This window comes from Mytilus californianus, unplaced genomic scaffold, assembly GCF_021869535.1.
Source record: "Mytilus californianus isolate M0D057914Y unplaced genomic scaffold, xbMytCali1.0.p SCAF_2, whole genome shotgun sequence".
Lineage (NCBI taxonomy): Eukaryota > Metazoa > Mollusca > Bivalvia > Mytilida > Mytilidae > Mytilus > Mytilus californianus.
This window is the reverse complement of record NW_026262668.1, coordinates 109,499,187-109,518,746: the sequence shown is the minus strand read 5'-3', so window position 1 is coordinate 109,518,746 and position 19,560 is coordinate 109,499,187. Positions and strand designations below refer to the sequence as shown.

The following is a 19,560-nucleotide window of genomic DNA, read 5'->3' as shown; positions in this document are numbered from 1 at the left end:
AATAGATATGTCTGTGAAAACTTAAACTATATTTGGAAATTAGCGAACTATTACAAAAAAAAACTTACAACAAAAGGGATATGTTAGAACATGAATAAGTCATTTAAAAAAAAGAGAGAGTTTCATGATATATAAATAGTACATATTTGAGAGGGTGATAAGAGTAGATTATTACCCCTGGTAAGCCAAAGCTAACCTTGGCTTTGCCTTATTTTGGATTTCCAGAATACTCTTCAATTGGTATTCAACAATTAACTTGATTTAATATTTCATACTTTTATGAAAATCATAAATAGTGATCCATTTTCTGCTCCTCTCTGTTGTTAGTACAGAATTTTAAAACAAAAACAACTTTCAAAATATGAAGACAAACACAGTATATCATCCTTTAACTTGTTATATTTTACATAGTAACAAATAAAAAGATATCAAGCATTGATTTAATTAGACTGTAAAAATAGTTTTGATGTACTTTAAAATTGTCAAGACACGAAATAACAATGAAAATGATTCTCACCAGAATTAGGACTATCTTTATCTGTTTTGGTCTGTTGTGTATCTATGTTGACTGCTACAGTTTTCTTATCTACCAGATTGTTTTGATTTATAATATTCTCTTGTGTTTTGCTAAAACAGATACTGCAAATGAAATATTTACCCAGATGGGTGAAAAATGTGATAATATAACATGAACATATGTATAAAAATAATGTGTACATAAAATCATTAATGTGTTATTTCAATTTTGTCCAGTGTTTCATTTCATTTTTTGTACTTTTATAACATCATTGTTCTGTACCTTAAGGTTGATAGACACTATTGAACTAAACATAAACAAAGTGATCATCTACAGGATGGCCATCTTGGATTTGTGGCTTGTTCTAATTCAAGTTTTAAGAAGTTGCAAACAATATCACTTAACTGAAAATGTTCTTAAAACAACCTTCCAAAAAACATTTTGTATCACTCTTTAAATATAAATTTAAGATATAATCCATAGATAACGGAAGTTATTGTATAAAATGTACAAAACACATATTAAATACTTTTTTCTAGTTAACAGTGTAAGTATAGTTTTGCAAAACATTAGATGTAGAATTATAGACCTCTTTGTTTCAATGAATACACAGCAGAGTGAGCAGACTTATTAATTTTATGTATTTATGATTGCTACAGACAAGGTAATGTACTGATACTTTCTGATTCACTTACATTTCCAAGGGGAATAACTCTCATAAAAATAATCAATCAACACAGTTTTTCAAACTCTTCCAAGATATTGCTGATGAAAACCTTTGACATAAATTTGTTTAACTCAAATGGAAACTGTAGGTGCAGGAGCACTTACAATGTTGATTTTCAATATTATTTATAATTCAAAGCAGAACAGCATTATTCCTCAAAAAATATTTTGATAGATGCTAATTTTCATTTAAGTGCTAGAGCACCTACAAAGTTGACTTTCAATATCATCAATTTCCAAGGTTATATATACCTCAAAAAATTATTTGATCGGTGCTGATATTTTTTACATTCCAAGATATTGCTGCAGTTAACCTTTGACATAAAATCATTTTAACTCTAATGAGAAATATAGAAGTGAGAGCGTTTACAATGTTGTTTCCTTAAATGGTCACATTTCCAAGGGGCATAACTCTCCAACAAACAATCTGTTGGTGATTTATTGCAGATTTAAATCTTTGATGAAAATTTAATTACACTCCAGTGACAAATGCATTTACAACATTGATTTTCATTATCATTTATATTTCCCAGGAGTAAAACTCCCCCACAAAATCATCAATCAGTCTTAATTGTACAACTTGGCCAAGATATTGATGTATTGAAAACTTTTGACATTTGTCAGACAGACATCAAAATTTACATATTCAAAACTCTGCTTAGCAGCAAGGGACCAACAAAAGTATATACATATCAACATTATATCAAATGTAATGTAAAATCTTCCATTTATGTGCTGTCAATATTACACTTTTTTCAGCGTGCACACTTTCAAAAGGAGATGTGATAGTTCATTACACTAGTTTGTGCCTGTACTATGTCATGAATATGACAGTCAAAACACCAAGTGTTAAAATGATAATCCTTAGTAAAGATTTTTACTCAAATTGTGCAGTATATATGAACACAGATTTAAAGATTAATACATTTGTTCACTAATAACAAAAACTGGAGTTGTCTGTTTTGGACTGTGTAAATAAAATTACTTATCTTTTTTCGGCTGTAATGTTATAATGAATAAAGGTGTTTTATACTTACTATGGAAAATTTCCGGTTTTATCTGGCTCATTATTCTGTGGTGATGGGGGACAGATGTTGATCCCTGGCATTCCTCCACCATTTCCTGCAGCTAACATTTCATCCTGCTGAAGTTTCAATATCTGGATAAGACAATGAAAACTCAAATGAATAAAACTGAAAAGTTGTTTTCTGTTTAATAAATTCCATTTAAAAATTAACAATACATTTTAAGAATTGGATAGAGAATTTATATTTTTCATTCACAACATTATACTACGGTACTAACTATTCAAATTACTGCATATCAAACATGCAAGCTAAACAAAAATAGGGAGACTTTTTAGGACAAATTATATAATTTTAGAATAGAATTATATTAACTTCACATATAATATGTAAACTGATCAGTTCTTTTAAATACTTTAAAAAAAAGCTATTTCAAATTAAAAAAAATAAATAAAAACAAGTATATTTAAGTTGTCAATGAGTATCTGGTCAAAAAGCTGCATGTCACACATTATAAAATTATTTATTTTGAACAAGTATGATACAGTTGAACCTCTTTGGGTCAAACTCATTCGAAGAAAATATATTTAAGAAAAATTCCTGTTAGTTCAATGCAGTTTTAATACATATGTATAGATGAGTCAAATTTGGTTGATTCGAAAATCTTTGCTAACTCAAGTGCATTTTGAAGTCTTCTCAAACTATATAACTTGATGTCAAAGTTCAAAGAACAAGACTATTTGGAAGAAAAAGAACACTTTTGACGTTTGAAATATTGAATAAAAAGTTTAAATTTTAAATAAGTTTCTTTAAGTAATTTTGTTTGTATTATGATCATTCTAATAATTTTTTATCATTGATCAAGTGCAAAATTAGGTTGAGTTAAATACATACTGTTTCTTTACACGAGATCTTGATTAATATTGATCTATCGTTGTAAACATTAGATGTGTACATGTTTTTTGGGATTTTTTTTTTTTATCAAATAACCTTTTTTTCAATATTATCAAAATAATTGGAATTTAAAACATGTTTTTTGCATTAACATACTAGGCTGACAACATTTAAAAAGAAAAAAAACAAGATTTAACTTACAACCTTGAATGACATGAACGGTTGATAAATCTTAAAAGTTATGTCAAGTGCCATCTATTTTAGACTTATCGAGGTTCAACTGTGTTTAATAGATCAAGTTTGGTAGCAATTGCAATACTTTCATAAATTTTCATCTCAGTTGGGCATTGTTCTATTTTTTCTAGGATTCAAAGAGTTATTAAGTGATCAGCATTTTGACCAATTAACCATTGATTGAATGGAACAATTAAAAATAAGATCTGAAATTTAACAAAGTAACCAGATAAAAAATTCACAGCAATTTGGTAATTCAAATCAATAGTATTTTTTTCATTTGCAAGATTCAGTCTACCTTTTTAGTTCAATGTTACTGCTGATACAAGATAACAGATAAATTGTGACTAATTCATATTATTTACTTTTCCAAATCTTTTTTTAATCTTTTTTATTATTTCATTGCAATGAAAATTTTAATATGAACCCAGAAGAAAAAGAATTCATGTATATAAAACACATGCTTAAATTCAATCTAAACTTTACTGTTATCCTGATACAGTTAATGAACAGAGAACCAGTGGTGACATTAATTATAAGAAAAGGGAGGTAACCTGTTTTGATGAATCAGTATATTGACCAGCAATGCCTTGTTTCATTTCCTCTTTAAGCTGTAACAAAAATAAGCAGTACATGCATATGCTACTCAGTTCAAATCAGCAAAAGACAATATATATATAACTAAAAAGCAAAACATTAAGGTTAATAGGGATACAAATATCAAAAATTAAAACACAACACCAAGGAGTTGTATAGTCAATCCTTGACAACACCATTTGACAACTATAGTTTTTTTTATATTCAGTAGTTTTGGAAATTATTTATTGATGCTGATCTATTAAAATTTGATAGTATCAGTCATGTATTTACTAAAGTGAAGACATTAGTCTTGTCACTCTTGTTTCTTCCAACCAAATAATCAGAAACCAAAAAATAGTGTCAAACACACAATACAATATTGAAGATTTGGGAAATCTATTGAGAATATGTATACATAATTTTCAAACCTAAGAGGAGTGAAATGTCTCCATTAAGTTTGTTCAGGTTTGATTGAGGTGCTGGTCAACTTAAGAGAAAATGATGATAATTTCCTTCAAGAGGGGAAAATATGGGGCACCATTGCTGCCATGTATGCCACATGATCCGCTTGAAATGAAATCATTATAAAGGGTCTTCAAGCCAAAAATTAACCAATTAGAGTTAGCACTGCCTCTTGCAGCAATGTTTTTTTTTCAATTTAAGGGAACAAAATAAGGGCCCTGCAGTTTCAAAGCAGATAAGAATGTTTAAATTTAACAGAGGATTGGATGAGAGAAGGACACTTAATAATATATTTTCATGCATGTAATAGATCAATCACAATGGCAATGGCTTTAACATGAGTCACAAAAACAAGTTCTTGTTCTAACAGGCTAAATTCATAAGAAAAGAAATCCTCATTTATACAAGAGATACAAATTACTTCAAAAACAAACAAATAAAAGCAATAAATCAATAACTGAAAAATGACTGTTCAAAATATAAGCAAAATAGCAATCATATACATACAAAAAATAAAATTGCAATACTTTCAACAAATGTAAACTGAGGTATGCCTGGATGAAGCCAAAACATAAATTTATTGATGGCAAATTTTGGTCAACTTGTTGCAATATATATAAATTTCTATGAAGATAAATGCAAGTAAGGCCTTAATATCCATTTCAAATTAAATGGGAGGATATATGACTGAGGAGATTCCCTTTATCCCAGATCTCACATTTCTAAATGAGGCTATCCTTTTCAGCAGTCTAGGGGCACCTTTCTTATTCCATGCCATATGCCTGGATGCCTATTTAACACAAAATTGCAAAAGTATTTACAGGGACATTTTTAACCGAAAGGTACACGTGAACTCAATGAAACTGTTTGTATCCATATAAAATTCATACTATCCCTTAGTGGACAGCCATTTGATATTCTGTGGGGGGAGGGGTTATGGCCAGGAGGATTTTGTGGATTGACTTTTTTTATCTGTTGCTATGCATGCTAATTTTTTAGAAATTCATTTTCACTTTAGAACACATAAATATCCTGCATTTTGCTGCAGAATATTCATTTTCATTCTGCCTTGGGCAAATAATTTATTTTTAGTTATTACCAGGCCAGGGTATTTTCAAAATCCTCCTGGGCCAACCCAGAAAATCAAATGGTCTTCCACTTATCTAAGTTGACAATATCAAATGCTCACGTAATGACTAAGTATTAAAATCATTATGAATAAGATGATTGTAAGATATATACTTATTGTAATGTACTTCATTCAAACAAATCATAAAATAGCTGATGACAAAATCAACACATTTAGCACAATTCTTTTGCCTATGGAGCTACATGTATTTAACCAATTTCCGTAGTGAAAATGAGACTAAATGGTATTACTACTCCCAAAATGAATTCTATAATCATACCATAGCTTTAGCATCCTCCTCGTCTTCTTCAGCAGCTGTCAGTTCTTGAGCATTGGCTAAGTTATCTACAGCAATAGCCAAGAATACATTCAGTAGGGTGTCTGAGTTATGGTTAAAGAAATCAAATATTAAGAAAAAAAAAATACATGTCTACATAGAAAAATAAAATGCTCCGCTAGGCGCAGCTTGATACGACCGCAGAGGTCGAACCCTGAACAGTTGGGGCAAGTATGGACACAACATTCAAGCTTGATACAGCACTGAATTTGGATTGTGATTAAATATTTGACACAGCATAGGTTTCTGACACAGAATGAATGTGGTCTAAGAACTTAAAAATTTTTAATTTACCTATTCAAACCATATCATTATTATTTGCTTTTATATATAAATCAGAAATAACCAATTTAAAATGGAAAATTTTAAAGAAAAAAAAGGGAAAAAAAATCCCCCCTCTAATTTTTTGAATCCCCTTATGATTCATCACCCCCAAACTCAATCCCAGCCTTCCCTTTGTGGTATGGTACCGTGCAGTACAATTTCAGAGAGATCAGTACACTTGAACACAAGTTATTGTCTGGAAACTAGAAAAATGCTTGTTTTTTGGCCCCAAATTCCTACACGTTTAGGACAATTACCCCCAAACTCAAACCCAGCTTTCCCTTTGTGATATGGAACCTTGTAGAACAATTTCATAAAGACCAATACACTTACACATAAGTTATAGTCCTGAAGCTAGAAAAATGCTTGTTTTTTGGCCCCTTTTTGGCCCCTAATTCCTAAAATTTTGAGGCAATTACCCCCAAAATCAATCCCAGCCTTCCCTTTGTGGTATGGTACCTTGCAGTACAATTTCAGAGAGATCCATAAACTTGAACACAAGTTATTGTCTGGAAACTAGAAAAATGCTTATTTTTGGCCCCTTTTTGGCCCCTTATTCCTAAACGTTTTGGGCAATTACCCCCAAACTCAATTCCAGCTTTCCCTTTTTGATATGGAACATTGTAGTACAATTTCAGAAAGATCCATACACTTACACACAAGTTATTGTCATGAAACTAGAAAAATGCTTGTTTTTGGCCCCTTATTCTTAAATTTTGAGGCAATTACCCCCAAAATCAAACCCAGCATTCCCTTTGTGATATGGAACCTTGTGGTACAATTTCAGAGAGATCCATACACTAACACACAAGTTATGTCTGGAAGTTACAAAAATGCTTATTTTTGGCCCCTAATTCCGTAACTGTTGGTACCATAACCCCCAAAATCAATCCCAACCTTCCTTTTGTGGTATTGAACCTTATGGTAAAATTTCATAGAGATCCATTCACTTAAACTAAAGTTAGAGTGGAAAACCAAAAAAAAAATTTTGCAGTCGTATAAAAACAAAATGAATTATAACTGTACTGAATTGTGGAGTCACTGCTATTGTTGATATTTCTTTTCTACAGCATCAAAACCATGCAAGAACTTTCCCTACAAGAAGAGACTTTAGCTAACCCTTTTTCATTTTGTGGAAAGGATACAGTTACCAAACAATACTAAAACTATAAAGTATGTTGAGTATAACATTCCATAACCCTGAATTCCACCTCTTGATCTTATACCATTGTACATTACTTCATTCCAATCTTCTCCAGTCAATATCTGAAATGAAAAGAACATACCAATAATTTGTCTCAACTTCAACAGAAACTAGGATCCCTCAGGCTCAACAATAATGTATACCGGTACTATGTTATTTTCCTACTTCATTTCTTCACCTATTTTATTTCCAAATAGTCAGTTTTCTGGAAAAGTATACCAGAATAATTACCAGAATACTGCTGATTTACCTAGTAGTAACTTTCATTTCAAGAGATATTATTTTTCTATTCTGTTTGCAGCATTATAAATAGAATTGAGCCTTACAAAAATATTGATTGGTATATACCTCTATTATAATTCCAGTAACATGTACTGAAATTGTTCAAAATGAAAAAACATTTTACAGATTTAGTGTGTCCGAAGTACTTTTCTGGATTTAGCATCTTGAACACTCAAACCCCCATCTTCGCTAGCCAAGGGTTACGATCCAGTCCCCTCCTCTACACCCTTAGTGGATTAAGATAGAATATCGGATCCACTAGGTAATGAATCCCATTGGTCGCAGTTGTAGCTGGCTGCACCCAATCAAAAAGCGCCTTTAAGATGATCACGTGTAAATGTAGAAAAGGTAAATAAACAATTGCCACGTGCTGATTGTGCAACAAGTCTTTACCCCCAAAAATAGGACAATATCTAGTGAAAGTTAGATAATTTACTAGTTTTAGTCTATATAAACAATGTCACAATATGTACATAAGGCTTTATTAGGCAATACTATTATAACAATCAGGTATAGCTCTTGATAACACAGTACAGCTGATCAGTCTTGTACTGATACATGTCCCACAAAACATTCGTATCATTTGAATTTAGAACCTGTTCATGCTAACCAAATTAAGATCCACTGCCATAGATTCCAATCAGTTTTAATTGGAGAGATCAATTGAGATCAATCTAAATTAAATTGGTGAAGTATGTAATAAACATTTAAATACTTCTGTTCATACCATTTTAATAATGCAAGCATTTAATGTGTGAAAAGCTTTATCAACCAAACTGACTGGGAGCCAAAGTGATTAGTCTTAATGAGGATGACACAATCCATTGTGATTGATTTACATGAGAACAGCTGAATCAATTAAGATTGATCGCAATCAGTTTATATACTTTTTAAAGTGAACTTGCTTTAATATGACTAATCTTCATTGAATCCAGCTCAAACGGTCTTAATGTAAATATGTTATGTTATAAATAAAAAGGAGACATAGTGTAAATATCAGAGACAGCAAACTAATAATGCAAATTCAATGTGCATTCATTGTGACCAAAAATAAACACTTGGCCTTCGACAATGAAAAGTGGCACAAAACAAATATTAAAAGGCAAGTTTTACATAGTCAACTTTCAAAGTTTACTATACAGTATGGGTTTTGCCCAATGTTGAAGGCCAAACGGTGACCTATAGTTGCTTATATCCAAATAATTTGGTCTCAAGTGCATAGCTCTCTCATAGTCAATCAAACCACATCTCCTTATTTCTAACTTGTAGTCCCAATAAGTTGTAAATGCACTGAATAAAGTTGATACCTGAAACACTGTTAATAAAGCTATGGGAAACGTATCAAAATGTTAATACCTGAAACACTGTTAATAAAGCTATGGGGAATGTATCAAAATGTTAATACCTGAAACACTGTTAATAAAGCTTTGGGGAATGTATCAAAATGTTTATACCTTAAAAACTGTTTATAAGGCTATGGGAAATGCATCAAAATGTTTATACCTGAAACACTGTTAATAAAGGTATGGGAGATCTATCAAAATGTTTATATCTGAAACACTGTTAATAAAGCTATGGGGAATGTATCAAAACGTTTATACCTGAAACACTGTTAATAAAGCTATGGGGAATGTATCAAAATGTTTATACCTGAAACACTGTTAATTAAGCTATGGGGAATATATCAAAATGTTTATACCTGAAACACTGTTAATAAAGCTATGGGGAATGTATCAAAATGTGCTGCAGGTCTTCCTTCAGGGAAATTCATCCTAAAAATATTTAAAATTAGTTATGGAACATTTTTATTTATTCAATAATATGATTAAGTTAAAATTACTGATGTATCAAAATGCACAAGCCAGGTTGCAATCATTTTGGATTTATATTGACAAAATTATTTTTGTGTGTGTGTCTGTTGTTTTTTTTTCTTCATTAGGCTGAAGAAAAGTTTGCTGACAATTTATGTGAATTACTGACATTGGTGTTAAGGGACATAGTATCATACTCAAATAAAACTGCAGTAACAGTCTGTTAAAATCAGTTATAACTGGTTAGTGTTAGTACAAACACCTTAAATATAAAGGCTTATGGTATGGGTTTTGCTCATTGTTGAAGGCCAGACAGTGACCAATAGTTTAAAATTCTATGTCATTTGCAATCATATCACATTTTTTTAATTTTTATATTATGTTCAAAGTAAACTTACAAATATTATTAACCTGTCACATTCTTAATGAGCCTACTCAAAGTCAGTGGTTGTCGTTATTTGTTGTCCTTTATTTTTGTTTATGGTTTATTTTTGTCATAAATTTGGTCACTGGTTTTCTTGTTTGAATTGTTTCACATTTTGCCACATCAGGGCCTTTTATAGTATACTATATGATATGGGTTTTGCTCATTGTTGAAGGCTGTATTAAGACCTATAGGTGCTTACATCCACATCATTTATACTCTGGTGGAGAGTTGTCTCATTGGCAATCATACCAACATATTTTTACATAAATAATGTTATAAATGAAATAAATAATACAAAACTTTATACTTACTCTCCCCCAAATAGCTGCATACCAAGAAGGGCAAATATAAGTATAAAAAGAAACAACAAAAACAGCAAACTAACAATGGACCGCATACTACTAAGTAAGGAGACCACAAGGTTTCGTAAATTAGACCAGTATCTGAAATTAAAAAAGAACAAATTTCGTGAGTAAGGAACCATGCAGTGTTTCCCCAGTTTTGCATATCTCACTGAACAAGTAAGAATAAAAATGATTTGATCAAATATTCACTTACTGTTGGAGACCTTATGGCAATAGTGAGTTTTTTGTAAAACATTTTAACAGTACCCAATGAATGCGAGACATACTGTCGCTCAGAATTGAATATTTATAAGAATAACTATTCAACATAAATGCAATATGACATATTTATATTTTTGATCTAATGTATAGACATTTATCATTAATAAAAAATCATATTCTCTGTATTGTGAAACAAAAAACACATTATTAAAATACAGCAAAATATTATGGATATATAAATCTTGATTAAGAAATATAATTAACAGTATGTTTATAATTACTGACCTGGTAACTTTGAATATTCTAAGTAATCGTAGAGCTCTGAGTGTACTGATACCAAAAGAATCACCATCCTTGTATTCTGACCATAAGACCTCTACAATACTTCCAACAATCACCTACAGTTAAAATCACATTTACAATTAACACAATTTCACATCAAAGACTAACCAAAGACTTACATTGATATAATCTAAGTACTGTTTTCAACAGCTGAAGTATTTCTACATTTTCTAAATAGTACTTGGCATTATCATGAATAAGGTAAAAATAATCATTTTATCAAGAATCTGTTTTTTGTGATATGTTAAACTGCCATCTTGGTTGAAAACTGTTATGTTAAAAGGTGCAATTTTGGACTTTTGCAATGTTTTGTTTCAAATTTTGAGAAATTAATTTTATCAAAATTTATCCATATTTCAAGTGACTTGACTCTCAGTGTTTCACTCCACGTATTAAAAATCATATGAAAGATAAGGGCAGTCATTTTTGAATTGCTATTCATAAATTTAAGATTTCTTACATTCTTTTAAAATGTAACTTATCTTTATAAGAAACAGACTTCAATTTGAATTAAAACCTGAAAATACGTTTCCATGGGAGATAATCAGATATTATCCATTCCCTCTTTCTTTATGACAGAGATCTTATTGTCTAACCTCCCTTTGAATGATTGATTGTTAGTTGCTTAACGTCCAGTGGTACCTCCCTTTGAAACCATTCAGTTGGAAATATAGTATACTGAGTAATTTACTTCCTAGATTAAAGAGAACTCCGTAAATTAAAAAGAGAAATTATACTTTAATAGAAATAATCTGAAATATCATTCAACTTATTACTGTTATAAAAAAAGGGTCTTCTCTAGTTTTATGGAATTCTAAAGACTTCTGGTGTTTGGTCTAACAAGTACTTACCACACAATCAAATATATTAAAAGAAGACTGGAAATACATTCTCACTCCTAGACCATACATTTTCACTAACATCTCAAACAAAAATAAACCAAGGAACACAAATTCCATAATATCTGTAAAAATAAAATCACATGATAAACCCTAATTGTATACATACAGCATATAGATTTAGAGTCATACATTGCTTATAGATGTCCTCTCATCATGTACTTATTGGCCTCTACAATAACTTTTTTTTCAACTTGCCCAATAGGACAAGTACACATCAAAACTTACTTGTACGAATGGAATTGTAACTTGTCCAACAAAAATCTTAATATTAACCTTTTTTGCATTTTAAGTTGATTCAATGAACATAAGAACAGAATTTGATTTATATCTCTTGATATCCTTTTCAAAAATATGAGTCGAGAACAACTGAATCAAGTCATGTCACAGGACTTAGGTTCTAGTTTTCATCAATGTCAATTCTGTGAATTTTATGGTCAATAATTTCTTCATTTTTTATTTTAAAAAATATTTTTATTAAATAAAATTTATCATATTTATTATAAGCAACAGAATAAGGTAGGGAAATGAGGTACTGGTTGGCTTGGTCCCGAAATGTCTCCTACGGTGCCATACTGTCTACTAAACATGGAAGGATTGGTTTCCGTGCCGGTGCCGAACTGTCTTGTTACCTTATCTACAAAGGGCATTCTTGATTTCATCTAAGACTGGTTTCCGAGAATATTACGCGTTTTATCTGTTATAAAGTATCTGTCAAAGAACCAGTTTTATATTATCGATTGCAAGTAAACATGTCAAATTAATATTTGTTTTTATCTTTTCTTGTTTTTTGTTTATTACTTTGTTCATCAAAGTTGGATTTAATTTATTTTCTATAAAATGATTTTACTTGTCCCGTCGGACAACCTTGATCTAGCTTTTACTTGTCCGACCTTTTTTTCCTCTGGTACCGGACAATCGGACAAGCGTTATTGTCGAGCCCTGACTTATCCAGTGCATGTATTCTTGGGCGCATTGCATTTGCGCCAATTTTTGAAAAATGCATTATTTCATTTAGGCCAAAAGGTTATATCTCATTTGAGCTTTTTTCAGGTACTTAAGTAACATAGATGAAGATTAAAGTTACAATGAAAGAAATTTTGTAAAGTACTCTATGAGAACTCAGTGAGTTCAAACTCTTTTCTCATACATTACTGAAAGTCACCTGAGTATGAAATTTTAACTGTTGACATATTCAAGGTGATAAGATGGACATCATTCAATCAAGATAAACTAAGGAAATAAGTCTGTATTTTTATGATAACACGTACAGATAATACAGTGTATTGAAGAATAGAGACAAGTCGTGTACATTAATCAGGCAGTTGATTTTCTTGTTCGAATAATTTAACATTTTGTAATCATCCTAAACAGTACCGATTTTACTGATTGTTGAAGGACGTAAGGGGGCCAATAGTTAATTCCATCTATGTCATTAGGTCTCTGGTGGATAGTAGTTTCATTCGGAAATCATATCTCATTGTGTTCTTATTTTTATATTATATAAAAGCAGAGAAGAATACGTGTGACAACAGATGAGGAATCACATTGTTTTATTGCAAACAAAAGCTGTAGATATTATTCTTTAACCCTAAAATCAATGTTTTGGGAACTTATCCTGCTCCTACTTCCACCTCTCAGTGTTGACAAGGGTAACATGTAATGCTAGAGAATGGAAGAGGTTAATTATACAAACTGAAAAAATGTATTACTTTCATTTATACTTTTACCTATATTATTGGTGCAAATGAAATATTTTATTTTGGCACAAATGTAATATAGTTTTTTATGATGCAAATAAAAGTTCTATTTGGCACCAATGAAATGCAAAATGGAACAAATACATAGCACCAGTATTCTTCTTTAATGTTCAATTTGTGCAATTTTAAGGATTGCAATTAACATTATTTATGTTGGTATTAATTTACAATAGTTCAAATAAAATCTATTTTGAATAAAAAATACCCTTTTGTAAAAACCATATCTTTTTTTATTCAAACCATGATTCAAAACAACTGATGTCATATGGAAGGTTTGGTTTAATCTATTTATTGAAAAATTGATATTCACTAGGCTAGATGAGTACCGCATGAATTACCATCAATAAAACTGTATATTTTATTATCTGATGACTAATTGTATACTATTTAAACTTACAGACTTTTTATATTGCATTTAAATCTGATATAAAACATTTACTAAACATGGTTGATGAATGAACAGCATGAAATTTTATGTCTGGCCACCTGTCCCTACTGATGTAAGATAATCTACCTAATATAGAAATATAACCTTCATACATGCGGAGATCAAGTTAACTGACCTCAATACTACACTATATTCAAATATCAAGCTAGTTCTATTGTTCATATTTCAATCAATATTGACTTCAAAGAAATGTTAACATCTTTCTGTTTCAATTTCAAAGCCTCTTTCTCTTCTTTGTGTCAAATAAGTTAGAATTTCTTGGAACAAAATAATCTCATGCTCCAGGGGAATTTTTCTTTTATTCTAATCAATCAAACTTCAATAAACATTAAGACTGAAATCTATCTCAATAAATCAAGGCATGTACATACAACTTTTTTTCTCAGAAATCTGGCAAAATTAAATAGATTTTCTGTTCTCTAAAATGATTTCAATGATCTGTCTGATCTTTAAAACTTCTTTTTTCTACAGAATACTTACATAAAAACTGTGTGTGCCACAATGGTTGGCCATAATGTTCTGATGCTACACAAACTGTGTTGAGAAGTACTAATACTATAACTAGCCAGTAAAAAAATTGACTTTTTACAAGACGACGAACAGTTACTCTGGAAAGATAGAAACATTACATTAAAATTATTCAAAATGAAACCTCTTTTCTTTATAATTATTGTGTTATTAGGTTGACTATATTATAGAGAAATAGGATGTTGGTAGAGAAATGCAATTAACAAATTTTGCAGCAGTAATCCTATGAGAGTTCTTGATCTCCCATCAACACAGAGTAACTAAAATGAACAACTGGTCATAACGATTGTCAATTTTTTGTGTTTTATTGAACTGGTATTTCATACAGTAATTGTAGCAAGCTTGAAATCATAATGAAATCTGGAATCCTACAAATAATATTTGAAATCATAATTACTCAGGTTTTGCTAAGGTTAAAATCTTTTAGAATGTTGTAATGCGAGTGTGTAATTTTAAAAATCTGTATTTTCATAGAGATATGGGTATTTCATTCTCTATTCAGAGTAAAGCCAAGTTCCTGATAATGCACATTACACAATCACCTCGAAAAAGTTTATTAACAAATTTTAAGAATGTTTTTTTGAATTTTCTAAGAAATGTTTGATAAAACCAACCAATGTCTTTTTTATATAATATATATAAATAACTGGCATTTCTTTCAATGGAAAACATGAATTCATCATTACAAGTTGTAGATAAAAGCCATGTCTGAAAGTAGCTCACAATATTGGTAAATGTATTCAAATGATATTCTATATACCAAGAAAGTTTCTAATTGTATATTTGAGAATAAAGAGATGCGCCATGAGCGCATGATACACCCGTCGCTTTTTCAAAGAATAAAGTTCCATAACTCCTCAATGTCATATATCAGAAATTTATTAAAAACTAAAGGGAGGTTACTTTAATAGATATCACCAAAGTTTCACGAAAACTGCTCAAAGAACTTTTGAGTTATTGTCGGAAAACTGGAAAATCCCCCTTTTTTAATGAATAAAACCCCATAACTCAGAAACGTAAAATCTAAAATTTATAAAAATCGAAAGTGAGCTCATGTCGATAGATATAACCAATTCACCAAAGTTTCATGAAAACTGCTCAAAGAATTTTTAAGTTATTGTCCGAAAACTGGAAAATCCCCCTTTTTAAAGGAATAAAACCCCATAACTCGGACAAGTAAAATCTAATATTTTTAAAAATCAAAAGGGAGCTCACATCAATAGATATAAACAATTCACCAAAGTTTCATGCAAATTGTTTTAAGCATTTTTGAGTTATTGTCTGACATGTTGACGAAGGATAGACGGACAGACAGACAGACAGACGGATGGACAACGGTATACCATAATATGTCCCATAAATTGGCTTATAAAAATAAGACAAAAATTAACATAACAATAAAAATAAAAACATGTATGCAGATAACAGGAAGTAGACTGGCAAGTTTTAAATTTGATCAACTTAGTAAAGCTAACCATGGTATCAGATGCAAAAACGTGCATTTTTGTCAAAAAAAGTTATAGAAAATTTGATGGATAGATAAAGGTAAATCCTTACATTGTACAATCTCTTATTCAGGGGGTTAGGGGAGGATAAAAACGACAATTTATTCTTCAGGTAATTTGACCATTTACCACCCCCAAATAATTAACTGCCAGCCAGAGACAATATACTATGACTATTTCAAAAAAAAACATTTGGTGACAGTGAGAGAGAAAAACAAACACTTGGTTATCTGTGAAAAAAAATTTCATGCTTTTATGAATATATGAAATGAATAAAGTTTCTATAACATTAACATATATTGATATTTACACTAATCAAAGTGAAACATGGAGGTCTGGTGATGGATAATGCAACTGCATTCATAAGTGAATAAGCATGTGACAAATAATGTGTTAAAGGATAGAAAAAAGTAAACATTATATTCATTTCTTGCCATGTCAGACAGTTTATTAAAAACTTATTAAATTCATTTTCATGTCATAACAAATTCATGCATCTAATAATTATAAAAGAAGTATTCACCGATATCTATCATTTTTGGATCTGTAAAGATTGGCACTGATAAAATTGATGTTATGACAAACAGGAACAAAAAGTTAATAATATAACAAATATAAATAAAAAATTCAACAATTACTTTGAAATTCTGCAATAAATTTAAAATCTATATCTCATATATCTTTTGACAGTTAGTGGTTTTTTATAATTAAAAAGAGTAATTTCACAATACCAAGATTCATTCTCAGCATTAAACTCTTCAATATTCCAGTAATTTAAAGGGGGATGGTGAACAAGTAAACAAATGATAATTTCATAGCTATTCAGTAATGATGACAAAACAACACTGATCCATCGTCATCTTTTTTCCAACAGTATGAAATATTCCTTTAAAACAATAATGAAAGTGATACACTGATTTTATTTTGTGTATAAGAGGGAATATGCTCTGAATGACCCAAGATCTGTCTTTCCAAATAACATTCAGCCATCATGCAACAATGACCTTTTAATTATGACATCAAATGTTTTTATTTCCAACTGAATACCATTCTCTTCTGAGAATCGATAATTAACATACTTGAAAAGTTAATAAATGAATGTTGGCTGGCAGATTGCACAAAGATTTGGGTCATTTACAACATATTTTAAGGGATTACCATGGTTTTCTTTAATTACAGATTACTTTAGAAATGGCAAAATAGCAAGCAGATGTCAATACTTCAGATATTGGAGAAAGTCTCTATATATTTTGATTGATTGATTGTTTTTTGCTTCACATTCAAAGGACATTTTACATATTTTAAAACAATTTGAAATCTCTTAGACTTGTGTCCTGAAAAGGAAGTTGGTCTCCTTTTGGAGAATAAGAATTTCACTTTATCAGCTTTTTAAATCTGTAAAATGGATACTGTAAATTAATTTTTCAATTAGTTCTCCATACTAAATATAATCTGTGGAAATAGCTCTTGATCTCCTTGATTCAAAAAATAAAAAAAATTACAAAAATAATTCCCTCTATTGAATTTCCATTATTTGCAATTGTGAAATCAGAGGCCTTTTCAACAAAGCATTTCTATGACTGACACTCAAACATTAAATTTGATGAAGGTGAATGGGCCATACATGTAAGTCTAATCAGCACTTGTGAAACAATACATTGGTTCATTACATTTGGTAGTTAAAGTTTGAAAGGTAAAATAGAGGAAATTGCCTTCGAATTTCAAGAGTATTTTATAATATGGATCTGTGATTATGTTTGACTTATGTTGATTTGCTACAATAATATTTTATACTTTTTAATTTGATTTGTTGTGTTTCTGTATATTTGGATATAACTTTTTACTATGAGTCGTTGTCTTTCAGTAACAAATTTTATAAATACAAAGTAGTAGCATTCAGCAATTTCAAAAGATAAGTCTATGACTATTCAAATTCTAAGTCCATTTATATTATTAAGTTTGGTACAATGTATAATAATTTTTGAGATTATTACTAATTCATTGATAATTCTTTTAAACCATTTTTTATCCAATTTGGTGAAGTTTTTAGAGTCTTATTTTAGTTTATATTTGATTTGATTTTGTATGCTTTTAAATGTATTTTTTACTTTGCAGTTTTATGTATGTATGAATTTGTGTATATTTTTTAACATGTAAAGCACTTAGAGTAATTGTATTGCTATTAAAAATGCCTTGTTATAATAATAATAATAATGAAAATTTTTTCAAATAAAGCTTTGCAATTTATTTCAATCAATGTTTACTATTAGATAGAAGACAGTATCAGTATTAGAAGGGAAATTTATTTCTGATTATTCTGGTATTAACTTGTCAAATCAGTCAGTAGAATAGAATTTCTTTTGGTACAAATGATTACATATTATTTTGTAAGAAATTTAAAGATTTGTTCTGTATCTAAAATCATTGAAGCAGGTTTGTCATCTCAGTTAAGAGTCACCAAATACAGTTAAGATAGGATACTACCATTGATTCTAAAATCCTCATATCTATTCAGTAACAAATACATGTACTAGTTATTTTGTTGTTGTTTACAGCTTTGACAGCAAGCCTATCCTGCAATACCAAAAGCAAGATTTTTTATAATAACTTATATTTCTCCTAATATGCAACCTGAAAGATACAAAAAAAAAAAACAGCATTTCATATGACCAAAATTATTTGTCAGGGAATTAAGATTTAAAACTTACTTGAATTTTTTCTCTGCTTGCCAAAATGAGGCACAACGACCTGAATAATTTCTACCATAACCATTTCCTGCAACAGAAAAAGATGTATTATGAGCTATTGCCCACTTATTATACCATGTCATATATTAAGAAGGTTTGACTAGACAGGCAATGTGTAAAAAAGTAAGGCATAGCCAGATGAACCTTAGTGCCATATATTTTAAAGAAGCTGTGGCTTGAAGTTGCTGAAAAAAATGTAATACGGAAAGAAGGATGATTTTTTTTCATGTCTCGGTCAAAAGGTCAAATATAACAAAAGTGCATGCAAGCACCAAAGGTTCAAGATTGCATTCATTTTTCAATGGGTACTAAAAATTGCATTGTAGTAAGTATTCGAAAGCAGTACTATGAACATGAATTGGAGATATTTTATTGTTGTTGGTTCTACATGTACTATAATTATGGACAAGTGTCCGGTCTGTGTTTTTGTTAGAGGTTTTTCTGCTTTGTATGGATCTTAGTTAAGCCATTTTCAACTGATTTTTATAGTTTGTTCTTATGTTGTGCTGTAACACCACTGTCCCAGGTTAGGCAGTGTTGAGCACTACTAAACATGTTTAACCCCGCCACAATATTTTTGTGTCTGTCACAAGTCAGAAGCCTGTTGTTCAGTGGTTGTCGTTGGTTCGTGTGTGTCATATTTGTTTTTCGTAAATTGCTTTGTTATAAATTAGGCAGTTAGTTTTCTCAATTGAATTGTTTCATATTTTTCATGTCAGGGCCTTTTATAGCCGACTATACGGTATGGGCGGTATGGGTTTTTCTCATTGTTGAAGGCCGTATGGGTGCCTATAAATGCTTACATCCACTTCAT

At 30.2% G+C, this 19,560-nt stretch overlaps 1 protein-coding gene across 11 annotated transcripts in view; it reads right to left on the bottom strand.

Annotated features, from left to right (window-relative positions):
• Positions 1–19,560, bottom strand: part of LOC127730732 (voltage-dependent calcium channel type A subunit alpha-1-like) — a 213,932-nt gene that overhangs the window by 51,498 nt on the left and 142,874 nt on the right. For 8 of the 11 annotated variants that reach the window (XM_052239259.1, XM_052239253.1, XM_052239250.1 and 5 more), the window contains 11 exons: positions 18,708–18,774; positions 14,447–14,574; positions 11,711–11,823; positions 10,803–10,915; positions 10,263–10,394; positions 9,413–9,485; positions 7,373–7,493; positions 5,847–5,947; positions 3,951–4,007; positions 2,281–2,402; positions 518–639 (listed from right to left, as the gene is read on the bottom strand). In XM_052239259.1, the coding sequence (XP_052095219.1) occupies positions 518–639; positions 2,281–2,402; positions 3,951–4,007; positions 5,847–5,947; positions 7,373–7,493; positions 9,413–9,485; positions 10,263–10,394; positions 10,803–10,915; positions 11,711–11,823; positions 14,447–14,574; positions 18,708–18,774 (1,149 nt within the window). The remainder of the gene's footprint in view (positions 1–517; positions 640–2,280; positions 2,403–3,950; positions 4,008–5,846; positions 5,948–7,372; positions 7,494–9,412; positions 9,486–10,262; positions 10,395–10,802; positions 10,916–11,710; positions 11,824–14,446; positions 14,575–18,707; positions 18,775–19,560) is intronic. The other 3 variants (XM_052239251.1, XM_052239255.1, XM_052239256.1) reach the window with 3 other exon arrangements.